Raw genomic sequence first — 23,865 nt, 5'->3', positions numbered from 1 at the left:
AAAACAAAACTCGCTTACTTACCGATCAGGTTTCCGTCTGCTGCCTGGCTGCCACAGCTTTATGAAATTCCTCTTTTAATGCCACAGCCTTGAAACAGAAGCAACACTGAGCTCAGTTTACAGGCCAAATTTAAACATCAAAAATTAAAATGACAAGCCATATTTTTGACTTATATAAAAATTCCAACTTCATAGCTGGTGCATAGATTTTAACTTACAACTGCAGATTTTCAACTTTATTTCTCATCTATTTGATTTCAAATATAATGACATGAGTGTGGTATGATATCCTTTAACATTTTATGAACTTAGCATGTCATATTTTAGACTCCTTTTTCACTTATAGTATGTTTACAATTTGTTTTGGGTTGTTTTCTTGAGCCTTCACAGACACTTTTGGGAGAAGGAGAGTCAAGAAAAAAGTATTCTAAAAGTATTTCTTTAAAATTACTTTAATTTATTTCTCTAAGATCAGGTTCACGTCAGGACACAAAGGCAAAGACCAACTCAAACTTTCTGATGAAAGGATTTTTCATCTATTATTAACCTGTTGTTTGCCTGAAAACTCCTGCAATCCTGACTCTAAATGTGAAATCAGACTGCAGCTCCTTGATGTATTTGCTGACTCTCTGCTCCAAGTGTTTCATCAAACATTTTAGAAGGTCTGCTCTGTTATAAGCATCGATTTTATGACAGACACGATGCACCAAAACCGGAGCGGTAGTCACATTCATTGTTGCTGCGTTACTATGAGACAGGACGTTTATGAAGCTGTGGGACTGTGTATTGTCACAGCAATTCACACTGTTTATTATGAGGTGCTGCTGCTGATCTATTTTAGGATCGTGGTCATTTCAGAAGCTAGACGCTCTGCTATACACCAGCATGTAAACTCCAGTCTGCCCTAATGCGGTTTGACCCCAACCTTTTTTTAAAGTTTGAACTAAAACGCTTCCAGGGAAGTAACAAATACTTATGAAGCATTTGTGTTTAGATTTATGCTTTTGAACAACCTTTAGTTTAAAACAAAGATGGCACCGTGTTATTCTGAGTAATTCTCATGTCATGTTTACCGTCTTTAAACTGGAAAACCTTTCTCATCACAACCACACGGAACATGTTTAAAAACAAGGTTGAACAATGAACTTCAGATTCAGAAAAGACACCCACAAGGAAACGTTAACAATCCACCATGAACAAAGCACGCACAGTCACAGGATATATGCTTTTACTAAGGAAAATACTTTATTTATTTGAAGGCAAACAGACAGAAAGCCTGGATCAGGCTGGTTTTACAAAGAAGCGACAGAAACGAACTCTTTAGACTCAGCAGTGGGGAATGTTTGGCAGTTTTGGTTTCTCAAGACTAAAATAAAATGAGGAAAATTTTTACAAAAAATCTTTGACAATACAGACACAGACACTAATCTACAAAGCTCACCCTCAACTGTAATGCAATTGGTTGCATTCTGGTCTTAATGAACTTTAATTTAGAGAGTGGCTACTGCTGATTATTTATCACATGGGTCTACGTCTGGTCTGTAATACGCTTGAAAAATTATGTTTCAATAAAGCTCAGAAATTTAAAAACCCATCTGGAATAAATTTTTAAAGACATCATATGTAAATAATAAACTAAACTCGATAGAAAGTCACGACAAAGCCTGAAGGCATCTCAGTGTTCATAATTTATCAACAACAGCACATCCAAAATAGACTCTGAATGAATTATGGATTGGTTTCTAAACTACAGATCCCAGACACATTTAGACTTCCTTATTTATTAACATCTCATATTTACAAAACTAGATACTTTTTTTCATTTCTGGGAATATTTTTGGCAAATGCTGAAAAATGTCAGACACAGACTCTTGGCACTGACTGTGCAATGTGAGAATTAAAGGCCAGTTAGTGCAGACATTGAAATCTGTGGTTCCATCACACATGTACTTGGGGAAATACACTTACCAGCTTTCTACCCAGAGTATGATGAGAGGATTTAAACCACTCTCAGATACATTAACTTAGAGTGAGAGTGGATTCAGTCTGGACACGCATAAACATATTTCCCAAAATGTCAAATTAATCTTTAAGGGAAAGGCAGTATCATGAGATACATGATGGTTGTTTTGATTTGTAGTTTGCTACAGCTGTAGGAGCCTGACGTGCCTGTAGGAACCATCATTATACAGCCAGTATTACGTTTAAATGTCAATGGTACCAGGGTCCCCACATGTTAAATATGAGCATTTGTGGAAAGAATAATTGACTTTTTCTTTCAGTTTTGACTGTGTTTTTAAATGTCAATCAGTACTGACCAGCACACCTGTAAACATTAGGTGTACATGATATATGTGATATTTGGTCTTCAACAAGATGAAACCACTTGTAATTTGCATTATTTGCATCAAAGCTAAACATGGTGTTCATCCTTTTGCAGCCGATCTATGAACATCTCAAAATATTCATTTAGAAACTTCTCAGATTTGCCAAAAAAAAAAAAAAGCACAGGAGCCCGAGCTAAGCCCTCGATGCATAAAACATAGAATAAAGAAATAAGAACGATATTAAAAAGAGTACAGTATAACAAAAACACAAAATACAGTAAGGACACAAACAAGTATCAAAATGTGATGTATGCATTACAGAAATGAAATAAAAACATTTAATAATAAAAGAAAACCAACTACAAAGCGCAATTGTTTTTTGAAAAACAACAATAAGGTTTCTATAAATACAAAGGCCCACGTCAGTGTCCTGTAAAAAGCCTCACATCACTTTTTAATATACGTTCCTGGAATCAATGCCACCCTACACAAGTCACTAGTTTGAATTTATCTGCCTGTGATTTTTCAGCAGTGTCTCGAGCCGGGTCGGTGAAGACAGCAGATCAGAAATGAAACTGTTGACTCAAGTAAAAACTATTCAGTGCAACTTCTCCTTAGAAATTGAGGCAACCGGTGCCCCTTTGTTAGAAATATCATTCATTCTTACTATTACAGTGTATCTAATTAAGCAAAGATGGCATAAAGCACTACTGTACGAGGTTTGCTCCAGGACACCGAGTCATGCTCTAGAGGGAGAAGGTCAAAGGTCATGATGGGTGGGGCGGGAGAGGTGGTGATGTCAACCTCAGGAGGTCTCGTTGACCGTTCGCTCCAGCTCTATCACTTTACTACCGCTCTCGTTTACCCTCTGCTCCAGAGACCTGACAGACACAACGCAGACGTGGGTTGAGATGATGTGGAAACAAATCTGTATTTTTAATTTAGCCAAGCATCCTGTAGCATGAACACGTCTGGGATTTGTAATAAACTGTAGTGCTGGATATTTGGTTGTAAATTCATGGAGCTTTGATGGCTTTAATTGTGGATAATGCTCCTGCATATATGTATGAGGAGGCGTGGCATCCCTGTCCCAACATGGCGGCCACAGTGACGCATCTGCACGTATTTACATTTCTAACTGGAAATGTAAAACCATCCCACTGTCCCGTCTTTCTTCAGTGTGTGTGTGTTTACCTGTGCAGGTCCAGCAGCAGGTTTTTTCCCGTCTGTGTATCATTGTTTGTATTCCGGAAAGGTGGGTGTGTTTCCACCCTGCTGGGCTCCACCCCCAGCTTCTGCTGCTCTGAGCGACGCCACGCTGCCATGACGACAGCCGGCGCATCCTCCAATTGGTCGGGATATTCTCCGCCCAGACCGAGGAGATGCGGCTGCTCGTCTTCAGCGGTCCATAACAGATTCCTCGACTTTACTGAAAGAGAAGAAATAAAAATCAATTAAACATTAATTGATTTATTATCTGTTGTGATACGTCAAAGAAAACACAATGTTTAAATATAATATAATTCTTCTTCTTAACTTGCTTGTTTAATTACGCTTGTGTTGTTACTTTTATTTAATTATTTAATGCAAAATAACAAAGTTGTACTGTAATTAATTGTTTCATTCATTTCTATTTTAAACTATCAATTATTGTTTTTGGTGAAGTCTTTGTTTCTTTCACTGGATAATAAAGGATTTGAAACTATTCAGACTTCACACACTCTCCGTACAACCGGTCATGTATATAAATACCACACTACCACTCACACACAAATACACACCACCAAACACACACAAACACACACACGCACACACACTTCATCACATTGTATCAGCACATTATTGTCTGCCTTTTGTTTGTTTGTGTGTGTGGGCAGGATGGGAAGACAAATTTATTGTTAAGAAAATTATATCTGGTCTCTATTACAAAAGTACGTGTGTGTGTGTGTGTGTGTGTGCGTGTGAATGGTAGTAAAGCGGATGTAGTTAAAGGCCAGCTCATCTAATCAGCTGTTATTGCAGCGCTGTAGGTGGAATCTGATTATTGGCATCGTTATAATGGACCTCAACAGTTTCACAGCCAGGAACTAATGATTCATTATAAGAGAGAGAACAGGACGGGTCACTTCAGCTGAAAACTGTCTAAAAGTAAATCTCATTGTGTGTGTTACTCTCAACTGTGATAGTTTATATTAGTCTTGTAAACAGTCTTTTCACTGCAAGTGCTACTCTTAAGTGTTTAGGTTTCTTGAAGTTAAGGTGATACTTCAGGTCTAATTTGTCTCAGTGCAGTGAAGAGGAGGCTGCAACAAACTGCAAACACAACACTTTGTCTGCTCTACTTTCACAAGAAGTGTACAGGTTGTGTGTCGGTTTTTAGACCTTCATTACTGCAAACGTACTGAAATAATGCTGAAAGGCTGCAACACCAAAACAATAAGCTGGACGTTGATCAAATGCTCAGCCGAGCTAAGGGGAACTAAAGAGTGTGATTATTCTCTGTGGGCTCATTATTACAAGTGATCTGAGATATTGATTAGAGCAGCTTTAAATCCACGATGATGTGGCATCATTTGTTATTATTTTTACCATAGCACGTTGAAGCGGTTCTCTAAATGAAACACCACTCTTTAAGTCGCTGAGGTGAGTATGTACACATACAGTGTATGTGTGAGTGCAGGTACCTGTGGCTGTGTAAGACTCTTTGACAGCGATCTGTTTGGAAGCAAGGCCTGTTTCAGTGACGGTGGAGCAAGGAGTCAGACTGCTGGGGTAAAAACTCCCCAGAAACAAAGCAAAACACAGCACCACCACCTACAGAGCCCGAGGCAGAGAGGAAGGGCGGAGGCAGAGACACAGAGAGGGTAAATTAATTATAAATCACACAAAATACTAAGCTGCTAATGAACGATGGAAGCAGGTGCTTCCGATTCAATATTTCAACACACACACACACACACACACACACACACACAGCGTACCATTAAGCACGATGACGTCTGGGTGCCAGCCACCCTGCAGGACTTGGGGACTTTTCCTGCCACCACTGCCTGCAGAGACTGCAGCTGCTGCAGCAGAGACCTGGGGAGACACACACACAGGTTAGACACACACAACCTGACGCACCGTGCAAGCTTTTTTTTAACATTTAATCAAACCACGGTCTGATCTGTAATTAGATATTCATAATATTTCTCCTCTCTAAGATTACATATATATATATATATATATATATATATATTCAATTCATCAACTTCTTCTTCTTCTTCACTTCTTTTCAGGATAAGTGATGACACTTTGCTGTTCGTGCACAGCTTTGAATTTCAGATTGACCAAGGGCCTTTGGTAAATCAGCCCTTCCTACCACTGTACCTCGTCATTTACAGCATATACTCGACAATTAAAAGGTAATTAAACTGTGTCTCTTATTCAGCGTTAGTCAGTTATTCCAGTGAGGTTCTGTTCTGCTGTTTGCTTTATTAAAAAGGCAACTGAAGTCTCTCACACACTGTCCAGGTGCACCAGCACAAACACACACAAACACACACATAAACACTGGTTCATTTAACTTTCAGACAGTGATGATAAAGGCCACTTTAACTGCTGAGTGAAAAACAGCTGTGTTCCAGTCAGCTGTACTTAACACACTGCACTCATTAGGTGCAGCACACACACACACTTCATCCATGCATAACCAGAGCAAACAACACAGCCTATCTGAAGCAGCTTGAGCATTTTACGTTAAAATAGCCTCATGGTTATGCAAGGATGCAAAGTTGCATCTGAACAGATCCAGAGGGAGTTTCTGATTCAATATTTGTAAATAATACAGTTCTGTCAGTGCTTCCTGATACGTCATCTCCACTCACTTTAAGCGCTGCTGCGTTAATAAACACAAACCCTTTTAGAGGATTGTCAAAGACAGGGAGAACGCTTGGAGGGAGGCTCACAGACACAGGGACATTTTTAGGTGTGAACCCAGTCCCAGTCCCTGTGACTGTCACCATCCTTAAAGCTTTGTGACTGACAGGAGTCGAACCTGTCATCACTCCTGAAGCTCAACCATCTGTGTCCCAGCGGACAGAGGCTGAGTCTATAAACAGCCCTCGTCTTTTTCCACCAACTCTTGATCAAATAAGGGTCAGCTGGATCACTCAGCTCTGGATCATGACTACAGCTTGGTACCATCTGCTGCAGCACTACAGTGCTCAGCTGAAGTCTGATTACCAGCAGGGGGAGCAGTCAGAAACAATACGCTTACCAGGACTAATATAAACAGAATATTTTCCTGTGCATTGATTAATACCTCCATTGATGATATGACACAGATGTAGGAAAGTACAACAGTTCTAGTGATTAGGGTAAATCGAAGGTGCTTAAATTGAATTCAATTATCAAAATACACCTTTGCTCTCCAATAAATCAATCACATACGAGTGAAGTGTATGTCTGTGTAATGTGTGTGCACTGATCAGTCACTGTTCTCTTCTTACTTGTTTGTGCACTCCAGAGTTTCCACTTTCCTGCGCAGTTCATTGTTTTCGTTGGAGCAGTTCTCCACCCTGTGGTCAGACAGGAGTACTGCAGGGTCAGTGACTGAACATCTCGATTTTATGGAGATAGTTTATCTGATATACTTTTATTTAGCATGGTCAGATCGATCAGTGGCTGCTTAAAACATTTACTGGCAGATTGTAGTTTTTCATACCCTGCATTTGTTCTGCACACTCTACAATATCACTTTAGGGTCAGGTTAGCTCATTGAATATTCTGAAATTAAAATAAAAATCCATAATTGCTGAAAAACTGATACAATCCATTAACAAATAAAATTAGCAAACCATAAAATTCCGCCTAAACATGTTCAGAAACCTACAAAATGAATTTATATAAAAGATAAGATTAAACAATCAGGACTTACTTCTTCTCCAGCGTGTCCATGTACTCCTTCTTCTTCCTGCGACTCTCCTGAGCTGAGATCTGTCAGCAAGACAAAGAGACGATCGCACAGTTTTACTGCAGGTCTTTATTTGTGTAGCACAGGATTTTATAAAAACTTCTATTATTATAAACCAATATTTGGATTGAAACCGCTCACGGTTAAGGGTGATGTTTGTTAAGGCTGAGTTTAATTTAGTTGTTTAAAGAGGAGAGTTTTTGTATAATAGATGGAAAATTTCTGCACACTGTCAATACCTGCAGTAAAAGGATCCTCAACCAGAACTAGTTTTTATTCAGTCTCAACAATCTCAGTATCTTCCTGTAGCTTTTACTACCTTGTTTTTGATTTTCCTGCGGATCTTCTTCAGCGCCTTCTCTTCGGCTTTGGTGAGCGGCAGTTTGGTGGGAACGGGGTAACCTTCGGCCACCAGCGTACGACGCTCCTCCTCGGTCAGGATCAGTGGTCCTGACCCCTGCAGCTTCTACACGAAATAAAAAACAGGGAATGAAATAGTTATGAGACAATCAGGTTATTTAGAGGGCAAAGAAATTCAAATCTCATGTTTGAATAAAAAAAATTGATGCAGCAAATTATGGAGGAACAGAAATGTTGACCCAAGGTCACACTGCAGCATTTCAGTAAAAAGCTAAAGAAACATTCACAATCAGCTGGAACTGTTGGAAGCAGCAGTTTCACATCATACAAACGTGTAATCAACATTTTTTATTTAATCCAAAATTGTAAAGTAGTTAAAGCGGGTATGATGGAAAACAGATTAGTGCGATAAACACACAGGACACTGGAGAATCTGTGCCGTATTTAAAGACAGGTTTAGAGAAGTCTAAAAAACTTTGGTGACTAAAATGTCACAGAGGTTTTTAATACCCTAACATTTATAAAAATGGTCAAAAAAGGCCATAATACCAAGTCTTTAAAAGTCCAGGAGTGTAAGGAGTTAGAGCATCATTTATGTTTTACTATTTTACTTTACTATACAGACTACTGCCATTTATTTAAAGCATGATATAGATACTCACGTGGGGAGCAGTGAGCAGGGGGGAGTTAGACAGAGACGAAGAGGCGCGAGGCAACACCTTAAGGCTTCCCTGGGCTGGAGTGGGGCTGGTGGGCGAGGTGGGGCAGGAGAGACCGGGGGGAGCGTGGACGGGGCTCTGGCTGCCCTCCGAGTCGCTGCCGTGGGAGCTGGGAGGAGTAGGAGGCATCTGAAGAGACTCCAGACCTGCAACGGGATGTTAACTGGTTAATTATTACTTCATAAAGCTAAATATTGCATCTTTTACTCCACTACATTATTCTGACAGATATAGTGGCTCGTTATTTTGCAAACAATGCTGAAAATGTTCTATAAAAACGTCTCATGAATCAGTGACAAACATTTGAAATAAACTCCGTAGATAAAGCTTTCAACACAGTCAGCCTATTTATTGTTTTCAACACTCTTGTGCAGTAAACCACCTTATTATTATTATGTCCCTTTTGCTCAATCTTAATATTTATGTACTCTTATTCAAGCATGACTGTGGTGTGAGGTATTTGAACAAATGGCCAGCAGGGGTCCTCAAACACTAATATGCAAATACAAGAACAGAGGAAGAGAAAAATCCAGACCTTTGCTTGTCAGATTGAGGAACTGATCGACTTCATGAGGTTCAAGTTTAATCTGAGGGATGATGTTCTCCTCTTTTATCTGTAGACACAAAATCAGTGAAGGGAAAGATGAGAACAGATCAAAGAAAAATCACCAAAAACATTTGCTTCCGTCTTCGGTCTCTCACCATGAAGCCTTTGGCCTGCACACTGACTGTGGTCTGAGCTGAGGAGGAGGCAGCTGTGTTGGGGGACGCAGCCGCCTGAGGCCCCTCAGAGGGGGGCAGAGACAGGGACAGGGTTGGGAGAAGGGAAGGTGTCTCACACAGGAGGCTGTTGATGGCCTCCTCCTGCTCCATGGGCCACTCGGCCGAATCCCCTTCAGACTCTGCTGCAGAACAGGCAACATGGACTCCTCTTAGTGTCTTTATGACATGAAATACACTCCTTTGGTACAGTAGAAGCCTCAGGCCACAGCCAAACAACTGCAGATTAATCAGAATAGGATCCTTTACCCACCTGTAATAAAGGACTCTAATTTTTAAACCCTCACTTCCTTGTACCTGCAGCTTATTGATGCTTTAGATTCAGCTTCACTGTCACTGCACAGAGCAAGTACCAGTGCAACCAAATACAGTTCAGCATCCAACCAGGTCACACAAACAGGAGCAAAAGTTAATCATTAATATAGAAAACACATGCACAGGTGATAATGTATGTATATTGTGACTCTCACCTGCTTCGCTGCCTTGCTCTCCGGTCAGGTGTGACAGGGGCGACTGTGGTCGGCTGTCCCCGCACAGCGAGTAGCTGTGCTCGGCTGTGATGTGAGGGGGCAGAGGGGAGGACGGGGACAGGTCGCCTCCGTCCTCCCCCTCCATGGCCTCTGTGTCGCCTTTCACCACAGAAAGAAAGGGGTCGCTGAGCAGCTGGCCCAGCAAAGCATCCTGGGAGAGGTCGTCGAGGAACTCGGAGAAATGCTGCACAAAGGAGAAAGAAAATGTCTGAAATTTAGAAGTTTAGGTTCACTGATCAATCTTATTGTTTTATTGACTCATGAATACATAAATAAATTATACACAGATAAAGATGTTGTGCTGCACAGCTACAGTTTATTGGCCTTTTGATTAAGTTACATGACATCAGATGAAAGACACATGACAGCAGACGTATGCATGAATGGATAAGGATGAAACTGAGGTGGAAGAAGAGAAGAAACAGGAGGGTGGACGGCTGAACGTTAATCATGTGGTTTCAATTACAGGCCATGAGAGAGAGAGAGAGAGAGAGAGAGAGAGAGAGAGAGAGGACTGGACTTCTAGCATTTTCTCTCTCACACACACACAAATGCAGAGAAATGGCCTCTTAAACACTCAGCACACTCCTGCCACTGTACGCTGCCCTATATGGCCCGATTTCAGGCCTCTGTCGCTGTGTGTGTGTGTGTGTGTGTTTGTGTGTGTGTGTGTGTGTGTGTGCAGTGAAAACACTGACAACACACCGTGAATCTATTCAAGAGTGGGAGGACAAATATTTACACATTTATCCACCGCTGGGTCCGTTTCTAACTTCCACATTAAAGCAACACCCGTGCAGACAAGCCATGATATGGTTGTAGATTAAAGTGTGTGAGTGAATGTGCACGTGCCGTCACACTGCAAACATTTACAGTAGTTCACAACGCTTTACCTCCCATCAGCGTCTCCTGGCAACAACCACATCTCCATGGTTACTTTTGAGGCGGTTCACACGTCAAACTGTCGCTGATGTTACGAGAACACACACGCTGACTTTTATGGGTTTAACTAATGAAGTGAAATGTCAGAACAAATGAATTCAATTCAGGATATATTGAAAAGTCTGAAAATGCTTTTCAATTCTATTTTCACACTTGTATGAGATTAACACAGGTGTTTTATGTGGTACTAGTAAATGTAACTTGGTGAACATGCTGAAATATTACGAGTCTAACTACAGGTCCAGGTAAAGTAAGCCTAGATACAACTCTGAAGGCTCACAATCACATCAATCAAACAAAACCATATTTTGTGGTTTCCATTCTGGGTTATATGACAAACAGGGTTATATGTTTCCTCACTGCTTTACAATACAGCAGAAAACCACTTAAACCAGCATTGATTTCACCTTAACTTTGTTCATAAACAAATAGATAATCCAGCAAAGATGCGGATACAGAAAAGGATCAATCCTTGTCTTGTTTAAAAACAGGAAAGGGAGCAGTCCAGCTCCGCCTGCATGAAAACAGAACCACACCAAAAGACACATAGTGAGGTTTTATAAACTCCTGTCATTTGTGCAGTGGGAGAGTGTGCTGCTGGCTGTGTATGAAAGATCCAGGGCAGTGGACCAGGCTGCACGGTCGGTCACTGCCCGGGTGTAACTCATCACACACAACAGAAACCTCTTTGTCTCCGCATCCCAACACAGTGCTGTTATTTAGGGCAGAGTGTAACGCGACACTCTCCAGCTGGGAACCAGACAGAACCTAAATGGGAAAACTGGGAGTTTCAACTGGGGAAAAAATCAGTAGGTCACTAACTATTCTGAAGGCACAGCCAGTCATGACAAGGAGCCTATTGTTGTATTGTTCAGAATTTTGCCTGTATAGCACAGAAACTAGCAGAGAGCCGCTGAACGTGCAGATTATAATCTTCTAACTGAAGCCAAAATGAAGCCTGCAGATGGAGGAGCAAATACACAGCTGTTATCTCCCGAGCTGCAGTGCAACAGCAGCCAGCAACGCATTTTGTCAAATGCACATGTAAAGAGAAATCTCAAGTAACAGAGTCTAGAACTGAAAAACTGTGCACTGTGAGTTAAAAACACTGATTTATGTGCCACATTCAGCACGAACATTAGCTGGATCGCTGTTATCACTGACACCCTTTTCTGACGAAATCCCTGGAATGAAAAAATGGTTTAATCACACACGAAGAAAAAATGCCTATTGGGAAATGCGGTAACAGTAAAACTACACCCTGTCCCGATGGGAAGCTGTAACTGACAGCACTGAATGAGAACGTGAAAAGGGCGAGGGACTGTTGCTGTTTAGTGCAGTAAACAAAATCATTATCGTCCTCACTGTATTTGACACCAGGAAACTACAGGGAAGGGAAACTCTGTTTCTGCAGTGTTAGTAAAAATGACTGTCACTAACACCCCGTCTGAGACACACTTACTTTTACATTGACATATTTTTTTGATTAGTGTCAAAACATAAACTTTACAGCTCAGGGCTGCAGCCACAGCCTCCATTACGACAGAAAGCTGTGACAGAAATGTGTCTGATTCTTTGATTCCCTACAGGAAATGTACTGGGATGGGATGAGCATAATATCTGACTACATAACACTGATGCATGTATAAGCCCATGATTTCTGAGCGTGATTTCATGTGATTTAATGAAGATTAGCGTGATTAAACAGTGCACCACAAGGCATCGTTGTACTTGGCACTACATACATATAATTATTATAATTATTAGAACAATCAACTGACAGCCCAGTCGTACAAACAGTGGTGATACCCTGATAAATCGAATGCAGAGGCAGAGCAGTGAGTGGCAGCTAAATGAAGGGTCTGAAAGTGGAACAGGAGGGAGGGATGTCGTCTCGCTCAGGTCTGTAATTCTTCTGTAAAGTAGGACGTGTGTTTGTTTTAACCCTTTAATTATCAGAGGCTTGAGGTGCAGTTACATTAATTACTAAGTGTGCACCTGAGGTTTGGTGAAAACGATCATTAGAAAAGTAAATGTCTGTGTTACTTTTCAGGGTTTATGAGACGTCATGACAGACATTCTGGAGAACAAAAGGTTTTGACAGTGTGCAGCTGTCAATGAGTCTGTTTTCTTGTTTGCTAGTTTTCATTTGTTTTATTCTGATTTCACATTTTTTCATTGCTTCATCACCATCATCTCCTACCGTCACAGCAAAACTGTAAAATGCCCTGTCATTCTTGTTGTCCATCACTTACTAACTTACTAACATAATGATTTAAATCATGAGTTCCAGTTCTTCCAGTTCTCCACTGGTTCTTCACATTTGTTTTGCTGACTGCCTTTATTTTGTAATTATAACGCTGTGGTCCATTATATGTGTTTAAAACTCCATATTTCCTATTGCTAAACATTCTCTGTTTCATGACCAGCTCACAATTCACTCCAAATGTCAATGTGGTGCAAATAAAGATGAATTCTTTTATAAAAAATTAAGTCCCTGCATCATTTTCCTACAGGCGGATTCACTGTGATTGTTAGTGTGTAGGCTGCACTTCCAGGTTTGAGGAGCAAAGAGTCATGATATAACACCTCCCTCCTGTGAAAACAAAAACAGATGTGAAAGAGGACACTGGAAAAAGTGTCTGATGCTGCCGAAAACACACACACACACTCACACACCAGCCTAAGGGTCATCTCTAATTGTGTCTGAGCTCAGTGAGTGTATTATTACACAAATTAGTACTTTGCCCTGGTCTCATCTGTGTGTACTTTTGCTTATGACACAGCCTCACGTCACACAAGAGCACACAGTCTGCAAACACACTAATAAAACACACAAAGTCACATACATAATTTGATGTCAAGATATATCTGACTCATTAGTCTGATCTGGATCCAGGGTGTAGGCCTGTACCTGCAACCAATTACAGACACGTGTCCCATCAAAATCAGATAACCAGTATGAAAGGTTGGAAGAACTATCTGAACTTTTATCTGGCAGGTACTGCAGCAGTTCTCCATCTGCTTCACATGATATATTTGTCAAGAAAAGTCAAAAAAGATCTGTATTTTATTTGTTTACTCTATTTACTACTTTGTAATAGGTCGCTGTTTATGAAGGTTTAGAAGTTTGGCTTTTTAACTAGCAATTACATTCATACCTGACTAGTGTGTCAATTATTGTCTTGATTAATCTGCTATTGTTTGGCCTTTAGACAACAAAAACATTAATTAGCCATCAGCATTTCCTGGTGTGCAGAGGTAATCTCTTTAATATCTTGTTTTATCAATAATATTTAAATGAATGTAACATCACAACCAGGAAAAGCAGCAAACAGCCTGTTTGAAAAGTCGCAGGTTTTGTTCAGATTTGAACCTGGGCTGCTTCAGTAACTGTGTTTTAGTATTAACAGCAATCATGACTGGAACTGTTGGATCATACCCAAGTACAGCATGTACCTGCAGGAATGCAATGTGCACACGCTGTTTTAACACTTAGCTCATGTACATGTGTAGGAGATCCTCAGCCTGAAACACTATTCAGGGACTTTGATTAGTGAAAGATTCAACTCAATCAGTGTGTGAGTCTATAGTGACAAGAACAATGTGTTTCAATGCTAACACAGGCGTGACTTACAAACATCATCGGTCCAAAATGCCCAAACAAACAGAAGCTGGCCAACATGGACATGATGTCAGACTCAATAATGACGAAAAACAACTTGGCACTTGAGTCTGAAAATGCCAGGACACAACAAACATTAGGATTCATTCTCTGGCAACAGTGAAATGTCATGTATATGCATCAAACAGCTGTTCACTCTGGACCCAAATGTTGGACCAAGAAACATAAAAATCAAAACCGACACAAGCTGCACAGTAACAACTCGATTCAAATCTCTTTGCCAAAGCTGAAACTGAGACGTTTGCCAGATTTCAGCTGGGCCAAGCCAGGCATGAGATAACTGTGGGCCATGCATCACCCCAGAGCCACTTCACATTCATTGTAACAGCACTGGACCTGAGGCTGGTACTCCTGATACCAGGCCTCCAAGAGCTGCTGCTCTCTGGGTCTTATCTGGGGGGTGGGGAGAACTGCAGGAGGCGAGTCCTGCAGCAGGCCTACATGTCTGGACTGTGTCAGTGCTGACAGGATGCAGCTTCAAGTGTGGCGCTATTATTTTCAACTACTTACTGTCTCTGACATAAGATAAGCAATAAAGTTAATGGGATCCATTTATGTGGGTTTCCCCTGTGTGAACTTCTGCTTGTTTTCCATAATGTCATAAACTCTCCCTCAGAGGAATGAAGCTAAATGACCTCATTTCACAAAAATGCCCTCATTCCAAGGGCAATGCGAGCTGGTTCTCTCCCTGACCCAGATCCCAGACATGGGACAAGGAGAGTACCAGGAAAGTCCTCAAATAACAAGTCTGAGATGATGAGAGCTGCAACTGATGGTTGATTTCACTCATTTGCCTTTTTTCCTTAGCTGATAAATTATTATCAATCAGCAAAATGTCAGAAAAAAATCAATGAGAATTGAATAAAGTCCAAGGTGTCATCTTCAAATCGATTGTTTTTCTGATCAACAGTCAAAAGCTCAAAAATATCCAGTTTAAATGAACAAAAAGACAAATATCTCCAGGTTTCACAGGCTGGTACTGAAAAACAACTAAAAATGAATGAATATGATAATTCATTGCTTAGAGGGAACAGTAGTTGGGTCCATGTTCAGCATCTAACATCATAATGTCAACATGTATTTGGCTCCTTCCTTTAAACAAAATGGTGCTGGGGGTGGAGTTAGGGCTAATGGATGTAATCAACAGGATGTGAGTGAGAAAAACAAAAAGTGTGACAAGCATCAGAGCCACAAGTGTTTACCCTGCACCCACAGATGAGGAGCACACCACATCTGAACGTGACAGAAAACTCACACCCCGTTTCCAACTTTAAAAATGCGTTTCCCCTTTAACACCGTGTCTCAAACCTCCTGGTCGCACTAACATTCAAATAAAAAGGTCTGACTCTCGATGTTCATGCTGAGCCACGACAGGACGTGTGTCAAAAATAGGAAGTGTTGAGTTCACAAGCGGAAAACAGCCTGACAAAGTTCAAAAACCATGAGTCAGACGTCCATGTTTGTGTTCATGTGTGTGGGAATTAGCCGTGGCCTTGACTGAGACAACAACAAAAAACAGACCAGTAGATGAGAAATGGAAAAAACAAGTCATTTGCTTCCTCAGGGCCCCCCCTGCTATTAAAACCCACCCGATCCTGGTGAGTTCAAAATCCAACTTTCCAGTGTTGCCCTGTCACACTGACCGTTCTCTGAGCACAGCCCACACATCCAAACACACACTGACCCGCCAGATGTTGCACAACGACTTCAGCAGACCCACGCAGGCCACAGCTTCAAAATTCCAGTAGTTCAGGCTGATTTTAGGCCTAAAGTACCTGAATGTGTGATAGTTAATCTGCATCTGGAAACAAACACACCTTTATCTCCTGTCTGAGTAAATAACTAACTAACTTTTCAAGATAAAACCATAGATTTGTGAAAACATTAATGAGTTGTTTGTTATTTTGCTGATAGGAGGGTTTTGTTACTTTCAGACAGGGGCAGATCAGCTGTTTCCCCTGTTTCCTTGTTGCTGCATATTTACTGTTCAAACACACGAGTGGACTCGAATTTCTCAACTAATTCTGGCTGATCCACAGTTAAAATATTCAAAATGTTTGGCTGTGGACACATTTTGGGAACCTGGAAGTTCAGCACGACTGTTAGACCTCCAGGATTCACACAGCGTTTTGTGGAGAGACACTAAATGCAAACAAAGCTGCTGCTTGTTGGCAGGGAACCTCCACAGGCTCCTCAGACCCATTATAACACAGCAGACTGCCCAAACCTGGCCAGCTACCATCAGGTCACCAGTTAGTCCACCAGCAGACTCCAGTTCCTCACACACACACACACAGCTGTGTGATGCAGAGACACAGCTTGGGTCCAACACAAGCGCAGCTGTCTTTCTGTCCCTCACCCTGCTCTGTGTGTGTGTGTGTGTGTGTGTGTGTGTGTGTGTGTGTGTGTGTGTGCTCGTTAAAACTGGGTCAACACACCCATGAGAATTGACTTATTCCACACTGACAAGACTTCAACATCTACTTCAAACATCCCCACATCTCACACACACACACAGACCTCCAGCTGTTCAGGGAGTGAACTCCATCACCTCTTCTATTTTCTGCCTCCATCACAAACTCCTCATTTCTTCCATCAGTTCTCACCTTCCTGTGACTCATGTCCAGGATTTGGGGATTGATTTGAAGCTAAACTCACCTAAAGCTCCTCTCTTTGTGTTTTATCTGCATGTTAGCTGCTCGACCCCCACCACCCCACCACCCCCACCCGCATGTAGTCAGCATCATTAAAGATCTCCTTTACAACTTTACAATGAAGGAAGCTCCCTCCACCCGCTGCAGGACGTCGGGTGAAAACCAGGTCACTGCTGGTCATGCTGAGTTCTCCGTCTTAATCAGAAAAGTTAAACAGTCAGAGAAACTTGTTTGGGCGTACGCAGACACACACTCAGACACACAGACACTGAAGAATGCATGGATGCATGGGCTTGCTCTTCGCATGAAAGGGTTGATGTAGGTGGAAGGTGTGATGAGGAGTTGCCCTTTTAAAGGAATGCAAAGGTACAGGTAAGGTACCTTACCTAACAGGTACAGTAAGATTTGACTGATGTGCGCTAGTTATCACCCACCAGGTGTCATTGTCATGTACATCCTCACTAACAAATCATTTAAGAAGATATTTTTACAATCTATAAAGAGAAATATATTTATTTATAAAATATTTGATATTGTGGTCTAGTAATTAAAACAACAGCTTTGGGTTTGACTATTTCCTTCACTGCATGTCTCATAGAGTTTGAGTGATAAAATAGGAAGCAATAAAATAAAAGGGAGAGTTAAAGAGCAAAACAGAGACAAACACACCCTCAGTTCACAAACAAGGAGAGTAGAGAAAGACAAAGGGGTGAACCGAGGAGGAGAAACAGTTTCTGCCATTTTGGACAGGAGCTGACTCGTCCCAGCTCTCAGCTCACACTGCAGGAGGAGGAGGAGGAGGAGGAGGAGGAGGAGGAGGAGGAGGAGGAGGAGGAGGAGGAGGAGGAGGAATACTTACTAACTACTCTTGAATGCACATGAGGAAGAATATGAGCTGCAAGATCCATAAAAACATCAAAACCATGTGTGTCACAGCTCAAACTGTTCCATAAACACTTTTCAGGCTTTAGCCACTTTGATTTTTGAAAAACTAGAGTCTAAACACACTGACGCTCCGCTGATTCAGCACCTTTAAAAGTCAGTAATGTGGATTTGTTTTGGTTTCTTCTCTGTAAGACGCCTAAAAACTGCAAACTGGGGCTCAAATTCAACTTCACCATCTTTTTAAGTTGCTTTTTTACCTAAAGAAAAAAGACATGGGGACAGAAAGTAGAGGCCAGATTGTTGGATTTCACATTTCAAGTTGCTGCTGTATAAAACTGCTGCCAGGCTCATTTTAGGACTGGGTGTATAAACAACTCAGGGGGGTATTAAACCCACACCCTGCACACACACTTTAAACCTTTAATGGCGCCTAAAGCAAACGTGCGGAGGTAGGACAGTCAGACGCAGCATCACGACACACAGAGGGATATATTTAGCGTAGCCTCAGAGAACGAAGGCTCCTGTGGATTTTCATAATGATCACTCACTCTCTGATTACTACCTTCGCTCGCTCTCAAATGGCCACATGCCTGCAGCAAACTGAGGTCTGAGCCCACTTGCAAAGTCAGAGGAGAGGTTGCATCAGACTTGGAAAAGAAAAAAAAACCTGCTCTTTACGTCCATGTGCTCACCATGTGTAAGTTACTGTCACTTTCTAAAGACGACGGAGCCAAATACAGTTTTGTTTGACCGAATTATGAGCTAAACAACAGATGGATATTTGTTAAATCTGCCAAATATTTCATTCTCATTGGTGGAAAAACTTCAGAAAAAGACTCAAAACCCTTAAGAACTAAGTGAAATGTCATCAAACTGTCACATTAGTCCAGACGCCCTGAAAGTTTCTCGTTCTTGGTGAGTGTAGTAATGATTACTTCTGCAAGAAATGCAGCAAATATTTCCAAAAAACATGTCGCTCAGGTAAAGTGTGTCCGACTGCTTATAGTTGGTCTGAGCAGCTTGAGTTAACTGGAAGAGGAAGAGATAACTTCCTTCTTAACTTTCTGGGTTAATAAATTCAGAATGCTGTTACTTTTATATTCAAATTAACACTTTTTTGCACATCTTAGTTAAACTTTCCTCTCAAACCCAAAACAGAAAACTCTTATTTCGCTGTATCTTTAATCATCTGTATTTTCATCTTATGGCTTTTAGTTTGTTTAATCCATGTGTTTATCTCATTTTATTGTGTTATTATTCTACGTATTTTGTTCTCTGGCTGTGCAAACCACTTTGAACTGCCTCTGTGTTTGAACTAAAGCTGCCTTGGCTTCTTTTCTCTATGACTGACTACAAACTGAGCCACAGACACAGTTACAGACAGTTACAGACACAGCGGCTGCTCGGGTTGTGATTCAAAACTGGAGCATGTGTGTACAAACTGTGGACACACTTCGACCTGTGACTCAGAACGTGTGTGTGTGAGTAAATGTTTGTGTCCTCGTGTTACTGCGGACACATGGAGCATTCAGAGGGCGACGGAGCGGGGCCACCGGCGAGCAGGATGCCCTGCCCCAACGGAGAACAGGCGCTGTGCACTGCGGATCAAAATGTTCACACTCCACTGTACGTGTGTGTGCAGTAATAAATACGTGAGTCCTCATCTGCCGGTATGCTATGTATTTATATTTTGTAAGCACACATGCGGCCGGAAAGCCCTGGGGCTCGTGCACAGCAAATAGACTTTTTTCCTTTGCATCACTTTGCAGGCAAATGAAGTGTAAAAGAAAAGTGTGACTCCACCTTCACGCTGTGTGTATTATTCTAAAACCTGAGGAACTTGATTGTGATAAACACAATGACACAGAGACAGACAGACGGAGTTGGGAGGGACGGCTGACTGATGAGAGATGCAGGCGTTCAGGCCGAGGATCCCACACATGCCACACACCGTGGAAGGTTACGCTGCTGTGAGGAATCTCTTGTCAACAAACCCCCTGAGACAGAAAGTGTGTTGGACTCTCAGCCGGGGAGCAGAAACAAAGGCTGCAGTCTGTTTCTCAAGATGCCTGAGATTCGAACACTACAGTCTTGTGCAGGCTTTCACATTCACCCACCCCCCACTCTTACACACACACACACACACACACACACACACACACATACTATTCATGCTTCACTATATACACAAAATCCACCTCACAAACAAGAGCATCTTAGTGTTTAACACAGCCTGGTCTTTGTGCAGGAAAAGTACAGTTTAACACACCTGATAATAAAGTCCCTTCAGCATTAGAGACTTGAGCCGCTAACTAATACATTTAATGATATCCTTAAAAAGACAGTTTGCATATAAGTGAAAACGGATGAACAGTCGCTTGATTCCACTTTATCATCTTTCAGTTCATTGTTTTGTTTTGCTCTCATCAGCCTGTGTTTATCCACAAGCAGCTGTTTTACACATAGAGCTCTAAAAGCCTCCATGACCTGCTCTGCACAGATAGTTTCAGTATAAAAAGGCTATAAAGAAGTTTCCTGTTTTTTTGTTGCAGAGCCTTTTCTCATATCACATAACAAGTCACTGGTGGTGTTTTGAAACTCAGCTGTGTTGAATTTCACCGAAAACATGATTCAGCAGTTGATGCAGTGATAATAATCTCTGAGTTATTCAGAAATGCATTTTATTTTTTATCCTTTGAGCCAATTTTTATCTTCCTATCCATCACCTTATGCAAAAGCCAGACAGCAGCTTCTCTCCAAAAGCTCTAATAAACTTTCTTTACAGCCCCACAAAGCAGCTGCTTCTCTGTGCTCTGACGCTGTGTGCTGGTATTTGATGGGAAATGTAGCCTCAGGTCTTATTTAAAGGATCCATATTCACAGCCAGGACGCCCGGTGAAGCTTTCAGGACACTCTGGAGCACAAGTTTTTACCTGTCTGAAGCTTCCTTTAGGGAGGCAAATACCACTATGTATGTGTATGTGTGTGTGTGTGTGTGTGTGTATTGTCTCTGGCTCAGACCACTGTGGTGTCTGATTCCCATCCTGGAAGCCAGCTGGATTTTTCCCTGTAAACCCAACCACCCCTCCCAGAGTGTCGGCTCACAAACACACACATATGTGCACAAGGACAAACTCGCACACTGTTCCTGTCTCACTCTCTCCGTCTCTCTCTCAGCATTCCTCAGAAAGACATATGGCTGGAACGCATATTTCAAGTTACATAACTGAAGGCAAGAGGCCATTTTAAAGCAACATCCACCCCTGTCTCGTAGAAACTGTTTGTGTTCTTCTAACTTGCAGCAATAGGGATGTTCTGGAAGAAATGTGTTACCACCCAGGTGACATTTTCACAGGAAAACAAATGACATGAGAACATTATTTCTAACTGAGACATGGTTTCACATTTGAAAATGTGTTTTTATATACAAAAGTCTCCTTACGGGAACAAGTTTTCCAACTAATTTCATGTCTCAGGCTCATACTTGGTCGACTTTGTTTCTTTAAAACATCACTGGCTTCCCTGCTCTTTCTGTGAGCTCGAGAGCTCAACCACTGGAACCAGTAAGGCTTTAATTAGCTCCCAGTATGTCTCTCCACGCAAAGCTGGAGACGCTGAGCTGGAAAATTTCCATAACAGTCTTGGTGAGTTTGGTCAAATACCTTCAGTTACAAATTACTTTTTAGATGCATGAAGTTTGGCTGATTTGAGTTTTTAACCACAGCCCAGTAAAGTGGGAGCACACAGGGTCTTTTATTTTGAAGGTAACCCAGTGGTTGCTGTCCCGGCTCATTAGCCAGTGCTGGGAGAAAGAAATGGCAGATTCAATCATCTCACATCAGTGTTGACTTCAACAGGGTCATTAAAATCCCTCCTGAGGGAACCAGGCTGAGTCAGGAGGCCTTGACTACTTAGCAGCAACATCCAGTGCAGCTCCTCAGACATTTTTCATTATAAATATTAAGTACAAACACTTTGTTATTGGAATAAAGATAACTAAACTAAACTACTGCTAAAACTACTTGATTATTCTAAAAAAATCTGTGTTTATCTGTTTTATATGATCGAAATGAATTTAATTGAACTTTTGGTCTTGTGAACTATTGGACTCTGAACTTTTGATGGGAACATTTTACACTTTTAGAAATTTTAATGACTGATTGATGGAAAACGTTGTTAGTTGCAGCCTCAGACTGAAGAAGACAGATACTCAGTGTTTAACATCTTTAACCTGATGTTCGCATAATAAACTATTTTAATGCTCAATAAGATATTTTAATGAGATCTCTTTGGGTTTTAGACGGCTGCTTGGACAAGACAAGTAGAACTTTTGTTGAGTGTTTCTCAGTATTTGACATTTAACTGACTGATTTATTGAACTGCAGCCCAAGACTAAAGTGTTTTCACTCCATTTTCACACCTAATCTGCCGTTTACATGTTAATTTGCATTAATAGTCTTTACATAAAAGGTTTGTGTGGTTGTCATTTCCCTACAATATCCTGGACCGCAGTGCTCAAGTTGTGAATGGAGAGCAAGGTACCACACACACACACACACTACCCTCCCCCTCTTGTCTTAATTCTCACCAAATAGTGATAAAGGTGATTATTTCCATCTGAGAAGCTGCAGAGCTGATCACCAGGTCCTGATCGATCACTCACACATTTTCTTTACCCCCGTCCATCCCTGATCGATCACTTACATTGGTGTGCAGCACACAGTCGATTTCCCCGGCGTCAGACAGCTCGCTCAGGTTCCTGTCCCAGTGCAGAAACGGTTCACCGCAGTCCAGGACTTCCATGATTCCCTTCGCGCAGACTTTCTCCGGTCCTGGATGTTGTTTTTGTGCTCAGACTGGAAACCAAACTTTAGCACCAACTCCACACAAAAGTTCCCAACAACTTGTGTGAGGGCAATCAAAAACAAAAAACCAAATAAAACACAGAAACGCGTCCAGCCGGTTTACACACAGAGGGAGCTGCTGCCGTCAGATTCAGCCTGAGAAATGTTATTGTTGTTGTCGTTGTTGTTGTTTGTCATCTCCTCTCTGGTTCAGGGTCCACAGGCAGATTTCGGCCCCTGTTCCCTTCTCTTTTCTTTCCTCCTCCTCACATCTCAGACACAGGAATGTGTGGGCGGAGCCACAGGGACCGAGACTAATGCAGAAAAATACAGAACATAAATAAACGAAATAAGATCCACCGGCCCCAAATCCTCCTCACGAGCTATAACTTTAACACTATACAGTAGAAATACATCTGTTGGTATAAACTGGGTTCTGATGGATATTTTCCAGCCGGTTGTCACAGTGTCAAACGCCTGAATTAACAAACTACAGTTTCCGGGCCTGATTTTCAAAATAATTTAATTTCGGTCCAATGTCTTCCCACAAACTTTTACATTTTACTGATGGAAACCTGTTTTTAAGACAACGTGGACCTGAAATGGCTCAGAGAAATGCCAGCCACTGTAACACCATAACAAATGGGACCATTTGACCTGGTTAGGAAGACATCTAAAGCTCCAGAACTGCAACTAAATGGACTATTAATACTGAGCTATTTTAAAGCTTTTATTCTTAAATCCAAGCGACTTACTTCCGCCCCCTATTCAGCCGCTTCTGACGTAGAGTCAACAGGTCTCAACAAAACTAACAGCCCCGCCCCCTCCAGCCGACTGACCAATCACATACCTCCTTTGTTTAAATCCCCTTCAGCTCGGATTCTTTAACTGACAAGTGACGCAGCCAATCAACAAACACGTCGAGAATTCTTGCGACCAATCAGTTTAAGCCAAGAATACCTTCGACTTAAGCCCCGCCCCACTGCCACAGAAACAGCCAATCACCGTCCAGCAATGTAAACGTGCGGCCAATCAAATAAAAACTGAGATACTTGTTTATCCTCAGCGGGTACTTGTCTAAAACACACTTCTTTAAGTTTTTACTTAATTCACTGATGTTTTTAAAAATATTTCTAAGTTTGTTCCTGTGGCTTTTCCTCCAACAATAAAGAGCTTCATAAG

At 41.5% G+C, this 23,865-nt stretch overlaps 1 protein-coding gene across 2 annotated transcripts; it reads right to left on the bottom strand.

Moving 5' to 3' along the window:
• Window positions 1-1,221: 1,221 nt before the first annotated feature.
• creb3l2 (cAMP responsive element binding protein 3-like 2) lies at window positions 1,222-23,148 on the bottom strand. Of its 2 annotated transcripts, none has more exons than XM_026327196.1 (12): window positions 22,544-23,148; window positions 9,614-9,857; window positions 9,066-9,268; window positions 8,899-8,977; window positions 8,307-8,509; window positions 7,604-7,750; window positions 7,249-7,307; window positions 6,821-6,889; window positions 5,309-5,408; window positions 5,012-5,141; window positions 3,522-3,756; window positions 1,222-3,208 (listed from the first exon to the last, which is right to left on the bottom strand). In XM_026327196.1, exons 1-12 carry the CDS (start codon window positions 22,640-22,642, stop codon window positions 3,133-3,135), a joined length of 1,644 nt encoding a protein of 547 aa, XP_026182981.1. In that variant the 5' UTR covers window positions 22,643-23,148; the 3' UTR covers window positions 1,222-3,132. The 2 variants fall into 2 exon arrangements, with proteins under 2 accessions (XP_026182981.1, XP_026182982.1); XM_026327197.1 differs by having other exon boundaries at window positions 9,066-9,265.
• Window positions 23,149-23,865: the final 717 nt, after the last annotated feature.

Source organism: Mastacembelus armatus, chromosome 23 (genome assembly GCF_900324485.2).
Source record: "Mastacembelus armatus chromosome 23, fMasArm1.2, whole genome shotgun sequence".
Taxonomy (NCBI): Eukaryota; Metazoa; Chordata; class Actinopteri; order Synbranchiformes; family Mastacembelidae; genus Mastacembelus; species Mastacembelus armatus.
Note: the sequence above shows the minus strand (reverse complement) of the source record. Positions and strands in the feature narration are given on the sequence as shown.

Coding starts and splice junctions, on each gene's coding strand:
- creb3l2 (XM_026327196.1), bottom strand. CDS start 22,642: ATGGAAGTCCTGGACTGCGGTGAACCGTTTCTGCACTGGGACAGGAAC. Junction 8,978..9,065: donor TGCAGGCCAAAGGCTTCATG/GTGAGAGACCGA, acceptor TTGTGTCTACAG/ATAAAAGAGGAGAACATCAT. Junction 5,142..5,308: donor AGACGTCATCGTGCTTAATG/GTACGCTGTGTG, acceptor CGGGCTCTGTAG/GTGGTGGTGCTGTGTTTTGC.